The sequence below is a fragment of the Schistocerca cancellata genome, chromosome 2 (genome assembly GCF_023864275.1).
Source record: "Schistocerca cancellata isolate TAMUIC-IGC-003103 chromosome 2, iqSchCanc2.1, whole genome shotgun sequence".
In the NCBI taxonomy this organism is placed as follows: Eukaryota; Metazoa; Arthropoda; class Insecta; order Orthoptera; family Acrididae; genus Schistocerca; species Schistocerca cancellata.
Window position 1 is genome coordinate 277795290 of NC_064627.1, and position 20884 is coordinate 277816173.

Sequence of the window (20884 nt, forward strand, 5' to 3'; positions counted from 1 at the left end):
AATTAGTCGAACAGGATTTGATATGTAGAACATCACCTCTCTTCCAAAGACGGCAATTTAATCTCCCTGAGAATGTCCAGTGCAATTGTATATGATCTTTTCTGATGTGGGCAGCATGTATCTGAATTTGTTCACATTGCCTCATTATAAAGGGTGCTTTAGGGACTGTTGGTAAAGTATACAGACATTCTATAAAGTTCAGAATCAGTCTGATGATACAGGGAACAAAGTGCTAACTAAAGCTCAAAAGAAAAGCTGTAAAGAGACCAAAAAGGAGTTATTGGTGGGAGTGTCAGCTGGTATAGAGCTGTTTGAGAGATGATCAATAGGAAATTAGAATTGTTAAGTTAAATGCAGAATTGGACCAAGTCACTTATATGTTTTAATTTCAAACTTTTGTGGAAAGATATTCATAAAGAAAGTCATATAGTAGCAGTAGGAGTGCAGTCAGCAGTTTGGCCCACAACCGTAATTATACAGTTGATAGTGACATTAGGCACATCACGGGCTGCTAGTAATCTCGCCATTGAAAACCCATAAGCTCCTTCCACATAACTGGGCAGAATAAATACAGTTATAGAAGAAACAGCTGCTGGCAGAACATACATATCAAAACCCATATCAAGTACATAATCAGTGGTTAATGAATAAATATGAAATATGAATATACTGCAGTTTGAATAAAGCTGGGACCTTAAAGAACACTCATTTAGCATATGCCATCAAAACATCAAAGGCCTCATTAATGTAATGGATGGCTGGAACAAAGCAACTTGTCAAACATTTTATCAATAATATAATACAGCTGAATATTCAAGAATTCCTTTTGGTGAAATAGTTAATGCAATAATTACGGCTAAAATTTGTAAGAGAAAAAAGTAAGTAATAAAATTTTTAGCAGCCATACATCAAAATTTTATTTCCAATTCCCAGATGTATTGCCTGCACCAGAGATCCTCAATATCTATGAACTGAGAAAGCGTCTTTGGCAACACATGGTTGTGCAACTACCATCGTACAATCAGCTGATGGCTACCCCCTGCGGGTCCGGGGATTAGAATAGGCCCGAGGTATTCCTGCCTGTCGTAAGAGGCGACTAAAAGGAGTCCATCCCCCTCACGGGGGTAGTTAGCGCCTGCGTCCGGAGACGGACAGTTCCACGACCTATAATTGTGGTCTTTTTGGTTTTTCACTTCTCGTTTCTTCCTTCCTTTGGTTGGTTCCTTTCTTTGCTCTTCTCCACCTCACTGTCTTCCTTACTCTTTTCCTTGACTTCTTCTCCTTGCCTTCTCATTGCCTTCTTCTCCTTGCCTTCTCATTGCCTTCTTCTCCTTACCTTCTCATTGCCTTCTTCTCCTTGCCTTCTCATTGCCTTCTTCTCCTTGCCTTCTCATTGCCTTCTTCTCCTTGCCTTCTCATTGCCTTCTTCTCCTTGCCTTCTCTGGTCTCCGCCTCGGCGTTTGAGACAGTCTGTCCTCTTTCTCCCTCTCTCTCTTCTTTTTCCTCTTCTTCCTTCCTCCCTGTGCGTGCCTGAAGGCCGACCCACGTGTTCACACGCGTAGCCGGTGACAGGGTAATGCGTAAGTCCCCGCCCTGGGTAGACATGTAAGGCACGCGCTTACCCCCTGGTAAAGGCCAGGCCCGGGGAGGGGTGATTGCCTGAGCTGATACCTTCTGACCATGCCGATTGGTCCCTCCGTCTGTTTCTCGGGAGGTGTGACCTGAGGTGTAAACATTCACCTAAGGCGGGAGTGCCCTCTGAGAGGGTCCCCACAAGGAAGGAGCGCGCCATCGGAGATGCTGGCAATCATGGGGGATTCCTTCGCAATGGATTCTACTCCATCGCTTTCGACTTCTGCCCAAAAAAGGAAACGTGACCAGCCACCAGTGACAAAAGTACTACCGCCTGCCCCACAGTTCCTCGTCGTTTCTCGATCTGAGGACGGAAAGGATTTTTCCTCTGTCAACCCTTTCGTTATCCAGAAGGGCGTAGATGCCATAGCCGGATCTGTCAAATCTTGTACCAGGTTGCGTAACGGTACCTTATTACTAGAAACTGAGAGTGCCTTTCAGGCACAAAAACTGCTTCGGGCCACACTCCTGTACACGTTCCCTGTCCGGGTGGAGGCCCACCGAACTTTGAATTCGTCTTGTGGTGTAGTCTATACTAGCTCCCTCGACAGATTGACTGACGAGGAGATTCAATCTTTCCTCGCTGAGCAGGGTGTGACGGCTGTCCATAGGGTCATGAAAAAGGTCAACAATGACCTTGTACCGACCCGGACACTTTTCTTGACCTTCGATAGTGTTAAGCTGCCATCGCGCATCAAGGCGGGCTACGAGGTTATTTCTGTTCGCCCCTATGTCCCGACACCTACGCGCTGCTACCAGTGTCAGCGTTTCAATCACACTCGACAGTCTTGTTCCAATGCGGCTAAATGTGTCACTTGTGGCAGGGATGCCCATGAGGGTGACTATCCACCTCTGTCTCCTCGTTGTGTGAACTGTCAGGGTGACCATGCCGCATCCTCCCGCGACTGTCCTGTCTATAAAGAAGAACGCTGTATCCAAGAAATTCGGGTCAAAGAGAAAGTGTCCACCTCGGCTGCTCGCAAGCTATTGGCTAGTAGGAAGCCCGCGCTGCTCCCAGCGGGGAAATACAGTACTGTCCTCGCCTCTCCTCGGACTACCAGGGAGGTAGCAACCCAGACATGCGATCTGACCTTCAGCACCACGGTCGTCCGTTCGGCCAGTGCTAAGATCGCGCAGTCGACGTCTCCTCTTCCTCCCATCACCCCACAGACACCAGCCCCTTCATCAGCTTCTGCTAAGACGAAGACCCCGAAGTCAGATGCACGGGCCTTCAAGAAGGAACCATCCCATGCAGACTTCCTCTGTACCTCGACCTCCCAGCCTTCGACCAGTACTTCCACCAAACGTCCTTCCAAAAAGGCTCATAGGAAGCACAGTTCTCCTTCTCTGCCACGGCGCATTTCTTCTCCTGCGCCACCCAGCGGTTGCCGCCCCAGGCCGTCATCCGTTTCGCCTGGCCGAACCCCTCGTAGCCGAACATCTGGCCGTTCACCGGCGGAGGAAGCTCCCCCTCCCGGCCATCCTCCCGAGATGGCCGATGAACCTATCGACCCAATGGACGATGACTGTCCGCCTACTGATAGCGGTGGCAGTGCTCGCTCGAAGCCAGGCCCTCAGCGGCCTTCGAGGTGACCCCTTCTTTCATCTTCCTTTTCTTACGATGGCACTTATTCACTGGAATATTCGCAGCATTCGCTCCAACCGAGAGGACTTGAAGTTGCTGCTCCGCTTGCACCGTCCGCTCGTCGTAGCCCTCCAGGAAACGAAGCTACGCCAATGCGATCAAATTGCCTTGGCACACTACACCTCTGTGCGTTTTGACCTACCCCCTATGGTAGGTATCCCAGCTCATGGAGGGGTTATGTTGCTGGTCCGGGATGATATTTACTACGATCCCATCACGTTGCACACCAGCCTGCAGGCAGTTGCCATCCGCATTACTCTCCCCACTTTTACGTTTTCCTTTTGTACCGTTTACACTCCATCGTCATCTGCCGTTACCAGGGCAGACATGATACAACTTATTTCTCAGCTACCTCCACCATTTTTGTTAACTGGAGACTTCAATGCCCACCATCCCCTTTGGGGCTCTCCAGCGTCCTGCCCGAGGGGCTCCTTGTTAGCAGACCTTTTCAACCAGCTCAATCTTGTCTGCCTCAATACTGGTGCCCCTACTTTTCTTTCGGACACATCTCACACCTATTCCCATTTAGACCTCTCTATATGTACTCCCCAACTTGCACGCCGGTTTGAGTGGTATGCACTTTCTGATACATATTCGAGCGACCACTTCCCGTGTGTTATCCATCTCCTGCAGCATAGCCCCTCTCCATGCTCCTCTAGTTGGACCATCTCCAAGGCAGACTGGGGGTTCTTCTCTTCCAGGGCGACCTTTAAGGATCAAACCTTCCTAAGCTGCGATCGTCAGGTCGCCCACCTCACGGAAGTCATTCTCGCTGCTGCTGAATATTCCATCCCTCATCCTACTTCTTCTCCACGTCGCGTACCGGTCCCCTGGTGGTCCGCAGCATGTAGAGACGCTTTACGTGCTCGTCGACGTGCTTTACGCACCTTTAAACGCCACCCTACTGTGGTGAATTGTATCAATTATAAACGATTACGTGCTCAGTGTCGTCGTATTATTAAAGAAAGCAAGAAAGCCAGCTGGGCTGCTTTCACAAGCACCTTCAACAGTTTTACTCCTTCTTCTGTTGTCTGGGGTAGCCTGCGCCGGCTATCTGGCACTAAGGCCCACTCACCAGTTTCTGGCTTGAAGGTCGCGAATGACGTCCTTGTGGCCCCTGAGGCTGTCTCCAATGCCTTCGGCCGCTTTTTCGCAGAGGTTTCGAGCTCCGCTCATTACCACCCTGCCTTCCTCCCCCGCAAACAGGCAGAGGAGGCTAGGCCACCTAACTTCTGCTCCTCGAATTGTGAAAGTTATAATGCCCCATTCACCATGTGGGAACTCGAAAACGCACTTGGCCGATCACGGTCCTCCGCTCCAGGGCCTGATTCTATTCATATTCAGATGCTGAAGAACCTTTCTCCTGCGGGTAAAGGTTTTCTTCTTCGTACATACAATCGCATCTGGATTGAGGGACATGTTCCCGCATGCTGGCGCGAGTCTATTGTTGTCCCGATTCCTAAGCCGGGGAAGGACAAGCACTTGCCTTCCAGTTATCGACCTATCTCGCTTACCAGCTGTGTCTGTAAAGTGATGGAGCGAATGGTTAACTCTCGATTGGTTTGGCTGCTCGAGTCTCGACGCCTATTTACCAATGTACAATGTGGATTTCGTAGGCGCCGCTCTGCTGTTGACCATCTGGTTACCTTGTCGACCTTCATTATGAATAACTTCTTGTGGAAGCGCCCGACCGAGGCTGTGTTCTTTGATTTGGAGAAGGCTTACGACACCTGTTGGAGGGCGGGCATTCTCCGCACCATGCATACATGGGGCCTTCGTGGTCGCCTCCCTCTTTTTATTCGTTCCTTTTTAATGGATCGACAGTTCAGGGTACGTGTGGGTTCTGTCCTGTCCGACACCTTTCGCCAGGAGAATGGGGTGCCACAGGGCTCAGTTTTGAGCGTCGCTCTCTTCGCCATCGCGATCAATCCAATAATGGATTGCCTCCCAGCTGATGTGTCAGGCTCCCTTTTCGTGGACGATTTTACCATCTATTGCAGCGCGCAGTGTACACGTGTCCTGGAGCGCTGTCTTCAGCGTTCTCTTGACCGTCTTTCCTCCTGGAGTGTCGCCAATGGCTTCCGTTTTTCTGCCGAGAAGACGGTCTGTATTAACTTCTGGCGCTACAAAGAGTTTCTCCCACCGTCCTTACGACTCGGTCCCGTTGCTCTCCCAGTCGTGGAGACAACCAAATTTTTAGGCCTTACATTTGACAGGAAACTTAGCTGGTCTCCACATGTGTCATATTTGGCCGCCCGTTGTACCCGTTCTTTAAATGTCCTCCGTGTTCTCAGTGGTATGTCGTGGGGAGCGGATCGAACCGTCCTACTTCGTCTATATCGGTCGATCGTCCGCTCCAAGCTGGATTATGGGAGCTTCGTATACTCCTCTGCACGGCCATCCATCTTACGCCGCCTCAACTCCATACAACATCGGGGTTTACGACTTGTGATCGGAGCATTTTATACTAGTCCCGTAGAGAGTCTTCATGCTGACGCTGGCGAATTGCCACTCACCTACCGGCGCGATATACTGCTTTGTCGGTATGCCTGTCGGCTACTGTCAATGCCCGACCATCCGTCAGATCGTTCCTTTTTTGACGACTCTCTCGACCGTCAATACGGGTTGTATGTCTCTGCCCTGCTACCACCTGGAGTTCGCTTTCGTCGCCTCCTTCAACACCTTAATTTTTCACTCCCTGCAACCTTTCGAGTGGGCGAGAGCCACACGCCACCTTGGCTCCAGGCTCAGGTCCGCGTTCACCTTGACCTCAGCTCGCTCCCAAAAGAGGTTACCCCCAGTTCGGTCTACCACTCCCGTTTTTTGGAACTTCGTTCGAAGTTCATCAACATGACTTTCATTTATACAGCTGGCTCTAAGACCAATGACGGGGTCGGGTGTTCCTTTATTGTTGGGGCACAAAGTTTCAAATACCGGCTCCATGGCCATTGTTCGGTCTTCACAGCTGAGCTCTTTGCCCTCTACCAGACTGTTCTTTACATCTGCCGCCACCGACATTCTGCTTATGTCATCTGCTCCGACTCCCTGAGCGCCATACAAAGCCTCAGTGATCCGTACCCGGATCACCCTTTTGTACACCGGATCCAACGCTCTCTTCAGCAGCTGGTGGACGTCGGTTCTCCGGTTAGCTTTATGTGGGTTCTTGGCCATGTCGGTATCCCTGGGAACGAAGCTGCAGATGCCGCGGCCAAGGCTGCGGTCCTCCAGCCTCGGACAGCTTCTTGTTGTGTCCCTTCGTCCGATTTTAGCAGGGTTATTTGTCAGCGCATTTTATCGCTGTGGCATGCCGATTGGGCTGCACTTACAGACAACAAGCTTCGGGCCATAAAACCTCTTCCCGTGGCTTGGACGTCCTCCTCACGCCCTTCTCGGCGGGAGGAGGTAGTTTTGGCCCGGTTAAGAATTGGACACTGCCGGTTCAGCCATCGCCATCTGCTGACGGCTGCGCCGGCACCGTTCTGCCCATGTGGGCACTTGCTGACGGTTCGACACATTTTAATGTCCTGTCCAGATTTTAACACACTGCGTCTAGATCTTAACCTGCCAAGTACTTTCGATGCCATTTCAGCGGATGACCCACGAGCAGTTGCTCGTGTTCTTCGTTTTATCAATTTGACCAACCTCTCTAAGGACATTTGATGATGCTGTTTTTTAATCCTATGCCTGTCAGTCTGTCTTTTATCGTGTTTTCCCTTTTAGTTGTTGTTTTAAACTTGTGCCTCGCGGTGCATTCTTAATGTTGTCAGGGCGCTAATGACCATTGAAGTTGTGCGATGGCTTACTACGTGTCAATTAAGATCCTGCGCTAGCCACTAAGAACACTCTCAATGCGGCACGTGGATGTTCTGTGGTTTCGAGTGATATATTTTAGACTATTATGTTGTTGACTACTTTCTGAGATTCTTACACTTAGCCTCTGTCAACAAATTGTTTCCTCCAGTTTATGTCAATTGCATTTTCATGTTTCCTAGTGATTCCTGTGATGTGGAAGTGCTCTAGTTACAGAAATTAAGTGTATTTTATGAAATTAAGCCACAGACTTGTGACATGTCTAATTCTGCAGAGTGATCAGTTCTGCAGGGCGTGGAACCTTGTTTTCTTTGACTGATCTTAGTCATTTCTCAATACCAAGAGTGGCTACTCTGGCCACCCACATATGAGTTTGTGCGGTGGTTAATTAGTGGTAGGTCTTTTGTAGGGTACTTAGAGTTGCACTAGATGTCATTAAACCTGTTTTCCTCTATTCTGCTTTGTAACAAGGTTTTCGTCCTCTTGTTACTAATGCTGATGTCGTCCATATCATTTTGTCCATGAGAGACTACCATATACTTTGTATTCTCATCATTGACCAGTAATACTAGTTTCCTCGCTTCTAGCATAAATCAAGAGGCATACAGTGACAAAACTAAAACAACAAACAAGAAAAACACAACTATTATCTGACTCACCAAAACACACAAAAAAACACAAATTATCCCCTGAGTCAAAAACACAAAATGTAAACATGCCATACAATGTTACACTTATAATAATTTACTCCCTCCGTGACCGTAACGCATACCGAATGTTGTGCGTCCGCTGTTGTCCTTCCGTTTGCTATGCCTAGCCTCTCCAGTTGGCTCACTTCCTTGTAATTGAAGTAATCTGTCCACCATTCCTTTAAAAGGCTTTACTCTACTTATGTGGATAACAGATGTTTTTATTGGCAGCTGCACTTTCACATTTACAGGCGAAGTCATCTCCATGACCTGGTACGGTTCATGGTACTTAGTCAAAAAGTTTTTCGTCTTAGGTGTATATAGATTCATGATCCATACCCATTGACCTACCCTGTACTGTGGTAAAGGTTCCAACCACTTATTCTGTTCTTCCTGCCTTTCCAACACTTTCGGATTGGCCTTCTGTAACCTCTTCCAGACTTCCCGTATTGCCCATGCAAATTTCCTCACTGCATCCCCTTTAGATCCCGATTTCAGACATAGAACATCAAACAGTGATGGCATCTTTCTTCCATAGACCACCTCGAACGGTGACATTCCGACCCCCAAATGTATTTTGGTGTTATAACTCGATACCACGTATGGGAGATCAATGTCCCAGTTATCATGGTTTCCATTCACATAATAACTTGGCATTTTTGAAATTATCCTATGTACTCTCTCCATTCTCCCATTCATCTGCGGATGAAATGGACTGATCTGTAATTTTTTAATTCTCAATAACCGACACAACTGTGTCATTAATTCGGACATGAATTTCATTCCTTGATCCATAAGCATGGTATCAGGTACCCCGAACTTCAATAACCAGTTATTGACTAAAGCTTGTGCTACTGTACTTGTCTGTTGGTCTGGTATTGCGACCACGGCTAGAAACTACAAAAAGTGATCAATTATAGTTAAAACGTAATGATTCCCTGCCGGTGTTTTGTTGTATGGCCCGCAGATATCTAGCCCCATAAACTTGAAAGGTCTCGAAGCCTCTGGTAACAGTTGCAATGGAATTCTTCCGCATGTCATATCTACTCGCTGCGCACACAGTACACAATTTGCTACATATTGTTCCACATGCCTTCTCTGAGTGCACCACAAAATCGTTCTGCTACTCGTCTTTCTGTTGCTCAGTGACCCCTGTGCCCTGAAAGCACATGATCAAGGACCTGCTTTAAGACTTCCTCTCTCAAACTCTTTCGTACCACTACCCGTGGTCCACACCTGGTAACTCTACACGACAAATTTCCCTCCACAATGAAATGTGGTTGAGTTCTGAAACCCTGGCACTCCTCATTCTCTGCTTGTGCCCTTTGCCATTCCACGACACTCTTACCCATTACTTCTAATGCATCTTAACTTGCAACTTAATGCATCTGCATTCCTGTGTTTCTTCCTTGGCTTATGAATTACATCAAAGTCAAACTCACTTAATTTTAGAGCCCATCATGTTAACCGACTAGAAGGCTGCTTGAGTCCCAGTAACAATCTCAATGCTGAATGTTCTGTCACGACCTTAAACTTCTTACTATAAAGGTAACGATGAAAATATGTTACTCCATATATTAAAGCCAACATCTCCTTTTCTATTGTGGAATAATTCCACTCTGCCCTATTTAATTGTCTGGAAGCATACGCCACTGGATGCTGCTGTCTCTTTACCATTTGCCCCAGAACACATCCTACTGCACCATTTTTAATTCATCGAAAGCTTGCTCCATCCATTGAAATTTAATCCCTTTCTTTAAAAGCTTTGTTAATGGCTCGTCCATTTTAGCAAAATCCATTACAAATTTTTGATAATATGAACGTAACCCAATATATGATTGTAGTTACTTGGTTGTACGTGGTGTTAACCGACCGCAATCTTCTAAGGACTTCTCTTAAACGCGATACATGTTCCAGTATATTCTTCGAAAATACTATAATGTCATCTAGGTAAACAATAGATGTCTTTGGCTTCAATCCCCTTAAAATCCCATCTAATAATCACTGAAAAGTGGCCGGTGCATTCTTCAACCTGAACGGCATATGTATATATTGATAATGTCCCCCAGGAATAGTAAAAGCTGTCTTTCCCCTATCCTCTCGTGCTACTTCCAACTGGTGGTATCCACTCCTTAAATCCATTGTCGTAAAATACTTACATTGTCCCAGGTTATCCAATGTGTCCGTGATATTCGGAATCGGATATGCGTCCGAAATGTTTTTTGCATTCAGAAACCTATCATCACAACAGAGCCTATATTCCCTTGTACCATTGGGGGACTGATGACCGTATCTGTTTAGTCCCCCTTAAACATCCCAACAACCACCACCACCACCACCTTGTACCATCTACCGACTTCTTAGGTAAAAGAACGACGTTGCTGGAATATGGGCTATCGCGCTATACACTATGATTCCATCCTGTAGTTGTTGTTCTATAAACTCCTCTATTAGCGGTTGCATATGACGTGTTATCCTATAAGGTTTCCTAAATATTGGTGTATTATCCTCCATTGGTACGTGATGCTTCGTAATCGGTATTGCCGGTAACCCACCCTCCGTTCCGAATAAATCGCTAAATATCAATAACAATTCCTTCAATGTGACCCTGTTGTCTCCCTGTAAACGTAATTTTCCCCTCAATTGCGCTACATCAATGTTTTGCTTATAGCCCGCCTCTAAATCCTCACTATCAAGGTCATCTTCATCAAAAAAAACGAATGTGGCCAATAACAACCCTTTCAACAAGCTAAAATCCACTCTGCCGAAGTTATCTATACTTACAGGAAACCTATAATCTTCTTCCACATAACTTCTGTGAGCTAAACTCCTCTGCACAAAACAGTGGGCATTATCCAACTCCTCATTACTTGAGAGTGGCTTCACCATGTACAAAGTCTTCTTTGGTAAGTCTGTATTTATTTGAATCCCAGACTACCTTCCCTATACCTGCCAGTATGTTAGCCTGCTGATTGGCCTTTAATGAGTCCGTTTGCAGTTTAGCTGGCGTCACCTTCGTGTTAAGTGTGCCTTGAGACATTCATCCATTTGCAACCATTTCCCCCATGCAAAACATTGTTCCACCGATTTCCACTGTTTGTTTTCAAAGATCTATTTTGACGTGATGTTTGCAAGGAAATCCATTCCGAAAATCACCGAATACCCCTCACCCGCACATGGTAACACCTGTACCTGCTCACTAAACTTAGTTCCAGCGATCACAAATTGAAGTACCGTTGTACCAATGACTCCACTTTATTATCCCCCACCCCACGTAACCTATAACGTGGTGGCTCAAGCCTTCGCCTGCTAACCAGGTCTAGACTAATAACAGACACATGTGCCCCCGTATCAACCAGAAACCTCTGTTCCCTTCCATTCCCCAAGCCTAATAGCAGCGTTCTGTCTGTGCACCTACAAGCGCATTACCTAATTCACTGGGACCGCCCTCCGATATGTTGAAGCAGTCCCGTTCTTGTTTAACAGCTGCTGTCACTGAGGTCCCCCCCCCCCCCCCCCCCTTACTTTTACCCCTGCAGTTCACTGCCCAGTGACCACTTTCCCCACATGAGTAACTCTGCAACTGACACTGACACTGCCTCCGAATATGCATTACCTGGCCACAACCCCAACACTTAATTTCCGCTGCCAGAACTTAATGCTGCACCCTTTGCTTCGTCGCATAATCTACCTCCTCTAAGTATGTGGCAATCCTTAGAGCCACCGCAAGATCACAGGTATTCTCCATTCTCACCTGACATGACATCTCCGGCAGTACTCCCCACAAAAACAGGTCTAACGCCCTGTTCTCAGCCTCCTGTAACAGCACTCTATTCGTCTCCCCGTTTGGTGACAGTTCGAACATTTGTGCATTCAGCTTTCGAAACCTGTCTGATAATACCTTCACAGTCTCATTTCTTCTCATAACTAATGCACTTAATTTTTCCCGAGAAAACGTGGTACTATTCTGTTTTTGGTACCTCTGGCGTAACCAAGCTTCAAGCTCTGTAAACGTGCCCACATTGTTCAACGTTTTGTGGTACAGTACGTACGACTTGGCATCCCCTATCAAGCGTAACTTCTCAACATTACAACATCCGACCACTCATTGGCCTCAGCCATCGTGATAATTTCATTAAGGAATATTGACACATCCTCCGTTGTTTACCCGAAAAGGGGTTAATCATTGCCGCGATTGCCAGGTCAAATGGTCTATGACGCTCCCCGACCTGCAATTTACTGTCACCTGATGTCCCTTCCCCTACTTGTGATGCCTCAAATCTCCCTGCTAATTCTTCATATTTTCTTTGTCCTTTATCCTTGCCTCCGACAATACACGAATTTGCTCAGTTAGAGCGGCTACAGCTTCTGCTGTAGTCACTGACACAGCCTCCACCATTTGTCGTGTTTCCACCATTCTTGTTTATAGCTCTGCTGTTAGTATTAATTCCATTCTGCTACTCATAAAACTTAGTTGTTGCAGTGAATCATCACCCATCTACATTCTGAACAATTGTGCACCAAATGTCCAAATCTGTTACAAATAAAACAACTCTTTGGCACCTACTTTGTACACGGTAATCGGTGAACTGACAGGTTACAAAAATTACATCACTTAGGTGCTGTGTCATCATGTCCCCCATTTCCACTGAATTCAGATAAATCTACAGGCTCCTCCAGCCTTACAAAAGACACCTACAAAAAGTCTAACCTAATTGACACTGGACCCTTGAAAACCCAAAATAATGACACATAAACAGTCAATCAAACATCACTCACCCATCCCAATCGTGCTCGTGCACAGGTGAGGCAGTACTGAGTGATACAGTGGTATTCTGAAGTATTCCTTTATTCAGCTAGTTTACAGAAGTGTAATGTCGGTGCAACGTCCGTGCGCTGTTCCATGCGTCTGGCCATCTCTGCTCTCCTGGACTGCCGACACCGCTGCTGCAGTCATCAAGACCACCCAACGATGGAAGTCAGCCGCGCTCACACGGTCACCACACCCCGAGGCGTAGCAACTGGAGCCGCTCTTCTGCCCGCGATTCCGGAGGCTGTTACAGTCCGTGGTCCCCGCCACCCTCTGCCCCATTTGGTCTGCTCTGTCAGACCATAGGACAAAGGTGGTTACACTGGTCACCCATGGCCCTGGGCCGCTGCTGCTCCCAGGACAGGACCGGACTCAAACCTGCGCCGTCCTGGACACCATGCTGTAACTTGTAGCTAGTAGTGCTTACCGGATGGCAACACCCACCGCCGTCCATAACACTGTTTCAGCGCCGCTGCACCTCCTGCAGTGTACACCTCACCGTACCCTGGTACGCCAGGTGGGAAGCGAACGTGGCCCGTCCTGGACCCGCTGCAGACCGCTGTCACTGCCCGTTTTCAGGCAGACCGTGCAATCTCCAAGTACCCAGCTGCCGTTCTGTCCTGCCCCGGTGTTGTGTCCCTGGAGGCAGAATACAGCCCGAATAAGTACATAGAAACAAAGTACAGGTTTACACAGAATATTTACATCATCACTGCCAGCTGGCCCCTATAAGCATAGACTAGCACAGGTCCGACCAGACTCTCAACACCCGGCACACACCCCTCAAGCTAAAAGTACCCGACTATTTATACTGCTTTTCCCCACGCTCCTGACATAGTGTCGGAGAGAGAGACAGAAACTATGCCACTTATCCATTGCCACTCCTGGCTCTGGCCTACTGCCTCACCTCATACATCACAATAACTTAAAGCAACGCTGCAGTTCCCTGCCTTGCTGTTGCTCCACTCCACACAAATCGTACATGCAATACGACGCTTCAGCTCCGCTCCATGTTTACCCTGCCTGGCCTACTGGCTGCCGACTATTACCGCACACTGCCAACAGCCCAGACTTCATTGCCCAACGCGCCTTTACTGAATTTTTAACAAAATTCCCCTTTCCTATTACTAAGATTAATCCTAGCACAGCAATATCAATGTCTGAAGGTGCACTTATATAACTAAGAAATTGATAACATACTGTATATACACTAATAAACCAAAATATTATGACAACTGGCCACTGCTAGGTTGGATGCCTCCTGGTGGTGTTCTGGGCATGAGACGTAGTAAGGAATGTATGTACGTCGAGCAGAGACAGATTGGGTATTACCCTAGCAAAGATACGCACTGCAAATGGAAAAATCCACTGAGATAAGCGATTTTGCCAAAGGGCAGATTTTATTATGCAGGGCTTGTGAACGAGTACCTCAGAAACACCGAAACTGGTCAGATGTTCATGTGCTGCTGCCATGAGCAAGTATGGAAAGTGGTAGGAGGACAGGAAACTGCCAATAGGTGCATAGTGGTTGGACATCCACAACTCTTAACAGAATGTGGTGTTTAGAGGCTTGTTTCCTCTGTAACATAGGATAGGTAACGATCTGTGGTACCTCTGGTGAAAGAACAAAATGCCGGTGGATGCACGTGTTTCGGAGCACACCAATCAACGCACATTGTCGAACAAGGAGTTCTGCAGCAAGTGACCCCTGCGTGTTCACATATTGGCCCCAATGACATAATCAATTACGATTGTAGTGGTCTCAGGATCATCAAGATAGGATTACATATCACTGGAAATGTGTCATCTCGTTGGATGGGTCATGTTTTTTCTACACCAGGTCAATGGTCGTCTCTACAAATGTCGTCATCCAGGCGAACAGCTGCTTGAAATGTGGATCGCCCCAAGGACACAGCCTGGTAGGAGAAGTATTATGCTGTAATAAATATTCTCCTGCACTTGTGTGGGACCTGTCGTAGTAATCAAAGATATCAGGTCGCCTGCAGACCATCTGTAGCCATTCATGCTTGATGTCTTCCCCGACAATGATGTCATCTTTTGGCAGTGTAATTGTGTACGTCTCAAAGCCAGAATCATGCTACAGTGGTTCGAGGAGCATGACTGTGGAATCATGGTAATGTGATGGCCACCAAATTCACCTAATGTGAATCTGATGGTTCCCATTTGGGCTGCTATCGAGCACCATCGCCGTGCACACAAATCAGTGGCTAGTTACTTACGGGAATTACATAACTTGTGCATAAAAACCTGGTGCCACATAGCTCCACAAATCTACCAATGAACTGTAAAAGTTTTTCCCCTAATATAGTCTCCCTGTACACTAGTCCACTTGGTCAAGCAATGTTCCAAGACCTTGTTACCACTTCAAAAACTATCCAGGCCTGCAAAACACCCATCAACTTCAGCTGTCTGCTCTCTGTTTCAAGAGAATCTCCATCCACTGAGGAAAATTTTGAGTTTGAGATAGAGATGGAAGTGTTATGAAGCAAATCAGGTGAATAAGGCAGTTATGGCAACAATTTACATCTTAGTTCCTGTATTTTTGCCTTGGCAAGGACACATGCATGTGGGTGCATATTGTCTTGGTTGAAGATGACTTTCTTCCTTGCCAGACCTGGTCTTTTTTCATGTATCTTTTGCTGTAGTTGGTCCAGGTGTTCAGCATAGTACTGTACCATAATTGTTTCATGAGCAGAAGATAATCTTGCCAGCAGAATCCCTTTGACATCCCAGAAATCCGACGCCACAACCTTTCTGGCCAACTGTATTGCCTTTGCTGTCTTTGGTGGTGATGAATCAGCATGTTTCCATTGCTTTGACAGTTGTTTTGTCTCTTGTCTCTGGGGTATAGTAGTGGACCGAAGATTCATCTGTGGTCACATACAGGTGCAAAAAGTCTTTGATTGCTCTGAAAATGAAACATTTGGCCATTTCTATTCTGATACCTTTCTGACCCTGTCATGGTACCTATCTAGCAGATAGTTTTGTCATACCCAGTTCCACTGTTCCACTTTGATGTGCTCTTGGTACCTATCTAGCAGATAATTTTGTCATACCCAGTTCCACTGTGATGTGCTCTTTCAGATGATGTCCCTATAGCTTCAGCAGTTTCTCTCACTTTCAGCCGGTGAACCTCTATGATCACTTTATCCACTTCTTCAATAGTGTCTGGACAAGTGCACATCTTGGTGTTCCACTACATGGATCATTATGCAAGCTGTCCTGAGCAAATTAAAGCTCATCTGGTCACTTGGCAACAGTTGAATATGAAGGAGCAGGATACCCCTGCATGTTCTGATAATCACCATGAATTTCCTTTGTTTCTATACTTTTCATTATGAAGTACTTAATCACTGCTGAAATATCAGGTGTTTTTTTTTCCCATCTGCACCACAGATCTTTGACCAGAACACTGCCACATTACGTGTTTACTCATAAAGAATGACCTATTGCTGTGCTGGAACCTTGTGCTAGCACTGACATTGGGGGTGACTTTACGAACTCCTCAAACTGCCCTCGTAATACTTGTAATTAGAAATTACATCTTAGATATCACCATAAACACTTAGTCTTATAAATTTATCAGTTCGCGTGGCTACAGATGAATGACAGTGAAAATGTCTGTTGGTAGGAGAAACATTTTCTGCGACCGTTTGTGTGTGTGTGTGTGTGTGTGTGTGTGTGTGTGTGTGTGTGTGTGTGTGTTCGCATTCTATTTCAGTGACTGTTCAATATTCCAAAGGGGAATTCATTTGTGTTGAGAGAGAATGATGCTGAGAACTAAACAGTGATATTTCCCAAAGATTCAATTGCTGTGGCTGGATTATTGTTATTATTATTATTATTATTATTATTATTATTATTATTCCCCCCACAGAGTTTTTACCACTGCTCCCTATTACCAATGAGAAGGAAGTCAATAAATTGATGATTAAATAAAATGTTGTTTCATGAATAAATGACTAGAATTATGAACATTGTTATTGTTTATCTCTGTTTTTGCTTGTTCTGCAATTTTTACCACACTATTGATAATCATGTTTTATGTTTCCATAACTTCGTTATGTAAAGAGATTAACCAAATAATCAATTAATACTCCTAGCTAGATTGAATCAACTAATCTACAAAGAGACATAACATTTTTTTTTTTCATTATAAATCTGCTGCATTATTTTTTTGGAACCCATATATATGATTTCCCCCCTCCCCCCCCTCCCCCCTCCCCCCATGAACCATGGACCTTGCCATTGGTGGGGAGGCTTGCGTGCCTCAGTGATGCAGATGGCTCTACCGTAGGTGCAACCACAACGGAGGGGTATCTGTTGAGAGGCCAGACAAACGTTTGGTTCCTGAAGAGGGGCAGCAGCCTTTTCAGTAGTTGCAGGGGAACAGTCTGGATGATTGACTGATCTGGCCTTGTAACACTAACCAAAACAGCCTTGCTGTGCTGGTGCTGCGAACGGCTGAAAGCAAGGGGAAACTACAGCCGTACCTTTTCCCGAGGGCATGCAGCTTTACTGTATGGTTAAATGATGATGGCGTCCTCTTGGGTAAAATATTCCGGAGGTAAAATAGTCCCGCATTCGGATCTTCGGGCGGGGACTACTCAAGAGGATGTCGTTATCAGGAGAAAGAAAACTGGCGTTCTACGGATCGGAGCGTGGAATGTCAGATCCCTTAATTGGGCGCGTAGGTTAGAAAATTTATAAAGGGAAATGGATAGTTTAAAGTTAGATATAGTGGGAATTAGTGAAGTTCGGTGGCAGGAGGAACAAGACTTTTGGTCAGGTGAATACATGGTTATAAATACAAAATCAAATAGGGGTTAATACAGGAGTAGGTTTAATAATGAATAAAAAAATAGGAGTGCGGGTAAGCTACTACAAACAGCATAGTGAATGCATTATTGTGGCCAAGACAGATACGAAGCCCATGCCTACTACAGTAGTAGTACAAGTTTATATGCCAACTAGCTCTGCAGAAGATGAAGAAATTGATGAAATGTATGATGGGATAAAAGAAATTATTCAGGTAGTGAAGGGAGACGAAAATTTAATAGTCATGGGTGACTGGAATTCGAGAGTAGGGAAAGGGAGAGAAGGAAACATAGTAGGTGAATATGGATTGGGGATAAGAAATGAAAGAGGAAGCTGTCTAGTAGAATTTTGCACAGAGCATAACTTAATCATAGCTAACACTTGGTTCAAGAATCATAAAAGAAGGTTGTATTCATGGAAGAATCCTGGAGATACTAAAAGGTATCAGATAGATTATATAATGGTAAGACAGAGATTTAGGAACCAGGTTTTAAATTGTAAGACATTTCCAGGGGCAGATGTGGACCCTGACCACAATCTATTGGTTATGAACTGTAGATTAAAACTGAAGAAACTGCAAAAAGGTGGGAAATTAAGGAGATGGGACCTGGATAAACCTACTAAACCAGAGGTTGTACGGCATTTCAGGGAGAGCATAAGGGAACAATTGACAGGAATGGGGGAATGAAATACAGTAGAAGAAGATTGGGTAGCTTTGAGGGATGAAGTAGTGAAGGCAGCAGAGGATCAAGTAGGTAAAAAGACGAGGGCTAGTAGAAATCCTTGGGTAACAGAAGAAATATTGAGTTTAATTGATGAAAGGAGAAAATATAAAAACGCAGTAAATGAAGCTGGCAAAAAGAAATACAAACGTCTCAAAAATGATGTCAACAGGAAGTGCAAAATGGCTAAGCAGGGATGGCTAGAGGACAAATGTAAGGATGTAGAGGCATATCTCACTAGGGGTACGATAGACACTGGCTATAGGAAAATTAAAGAGACCTTTGGAGAAAAAAGAACCACTTGTATGAATATCAAGAGCTCGGATGGAAACCCAGTTCTAAGCAAAGAGGGGAAAGCAGAAAGGTGGAAGGAGTATATAGAGGGTCTATACAAGGGTGATGCACTTGAGGACAATATTATGGAAATGGAAGAGGATGTAGATGAAGATGAAATGGGAGATACGATACTGCGTGAAGACTTTGACAGAGCATTGATAGACCGAGTCGAAACTAGGCCCCGGGAGTAGACAACATTCCATTGGAACTACTGACGGCCTTGGGAGAGCCAGTCCTGACAAAACTCTACTATCTGGTGAGCAAGAAGTATGAGAGAGGCGAAATACCCTCAGAATTCAAGAAGAATATAATAATTCCAATCCCAAAGCAAACAGGTGTTGACAGATGTGAAAATTACCGAACTATCAGTTTAATAAGTCACAGCTGCAAAATACTAACGCGAATTCTTTACAGACGAATGGAAAAACTGGTAGAAGCCGACCTTGGGGAAGATCAGTTTGGATTCCGTAGAAATGTTGGAACACGTGAGGCAATACTGACCCTATGACTTATCTTAGAAAATAGGTTAAGGAAAGGCAAACCTACATTTCTAGCATTTATAGACTTAGAGAAAGCTTTTGGCAATGTTGACTGGAATACTCTCTTCCAAATTCTCAAGGTAGCAGAGGTAAAATACAGGGAGCGAGAGGCTATTTACAATTTGTACAGAAACCAGATGGCAGTTATAAGAGTCGAGGGGCATGAAAGGTAAGCAGTGGTTGGGAAGGGAGTGAGACAGGGTTGTAGCCTCTGCCCGATGTTATTCAATCTGTATATTGAGCAAGCAGTAAAGGAAACAAAAGAAAAATTTGGAGTAGGTATTAAAATCCATGGAGAAGAAATAAAAACTTTGAGGTTCGCCGATGACATTGTAATTCCGTCAGAGACAGCAAAGGACTTGGAAGAGCAGTTGAACGGAATGGACAGTGTCTTGAAAGGAGGATATAAGATGAACATCAACAAAAGCAAATCGAGGATAATGAAATGTAGTCGAATTAAGTCTGGTGATGCTGAGGGAATTAGATTAGGAAACGAGACACTTAAAGTAGTAAAGGAGTTTTGCTATTTGGTGAGCAAAATAACTGATGATGGTCGTAGTAGAGAGGATATAAAATGTAGACTGGCAATGGCAAGGAAAGCGTTTCTGAAGAAGAGAAAATTGTTAACATTGAGTATAGATTTAAGTGTCAGGAATTCGTTTCTGAAACTATTTGTATGGAGTGTAGCCATATATGGGAGTGAAACATGGACAATAAATAGTGTGGACAAGAAGAGAATAGAAGCTTTCGAAATGTGGTGCTACAGAAGAATGCTGAAGATTAGATGGGTAGATCACATAACTAATGAGGAGGTATTGAATAGAATTGGGGAGAAGAGGAGTTTGTGGCACAACTTGACAAGAAGAAGGGATTGGTTGGTAGGACATGTTCTGAGGCATCAAAGGATCACCAATTTAGCATTGGAGTGCAGCGTGGAGGGTAAAAATCGTAGACGGAGACCAAAAGATGAATACACTAAGCAGGTTCAGAAGGATGTAGGTTGCAGTAAGTATGGGAGATGAAGCAACTTGCACAGGATAGAGTAGTATGGAGAGCTGCGTCAAATCAGTCTCAGGACTGAAGACCACAACAACAACATATATGATTAGTTGGCAATTGTGGCCCTCATAAACATTGATTAGTGTAGTGTCGCTACAAATTATGTTCATGTGTACTAGATTTGTATCACAGTGTGCTGCAGTGTACCATTATTTAATAATACACTATTGTCAAGGAAGTAAATTGCTCTTGATTATTTTAAAATTACATCTATTATATTTCAGAAGCCCTGTGCATGGCATTGTAAACATTTACAATGTACAAAACGCTGCTATGAGCTCTGTGATCGTGATCCATGTTACGAGCCTTGTGAAAAAAAGCGTGGGTGTGGCCATGATTGTGTTGGCTTCTGTGGTGAACCGTGTCCTCCTTTATGTAGAATATGTGATGAAGATGAATTAATGGCAATTTCCTTTGGCTCTGAAAATCAAGAGAGTGCCAGGTATGTTTCTCAATATTTATTTTTAAACTTGATGTTCTGTAGCAGTATTTAAGTATTGTTTCTTCTTTGGATAGTTATTAATTTTTTTTTATGATAGTAAATGGCACTACCTTGGACAATCAAGTCTCCAAATATGATGTACTTAATGTTGTAAGACTATTATGAAAAGGGAAGTGGCTAGTCACCATATAATGGAGATGCTGAGTCGCAGATAGGAACAGCAAAAAGACTGTTCCAAAAAAAACTTTCGGCCCATAAGGCCTTCATCAAAAATACACACACACACACACACACACACACACACACACACACACACACAGACTGCAGACTGTGGCTACAGTTGCCATCTTCTGCCCATTTA

General features: G+C 45.1%; 1 protein-coding gene across 1 annotated transcript in view; it reads left to right on the forward strand.

Moving 5' to 3' along the window:
• Positions 1 to 20884, forward strand: part of LOC126161613 (NFX1-type zinc finger-containing protein 1-like) — a 392892-nt gene that overhangs the window by 313217 nt on the left and 58791 nt on the right. The window contains exon 14 of the mRNA XM_049917568.1: positions 20306 to 20523. Within this exon, the coding sequence (XP_049773525.1) occupies positions 20306 to 20523 (218 nt within the window). The remainder of the gene's footprint in view (positions 1 to 20305; positions 20524 to 20884) is intronic.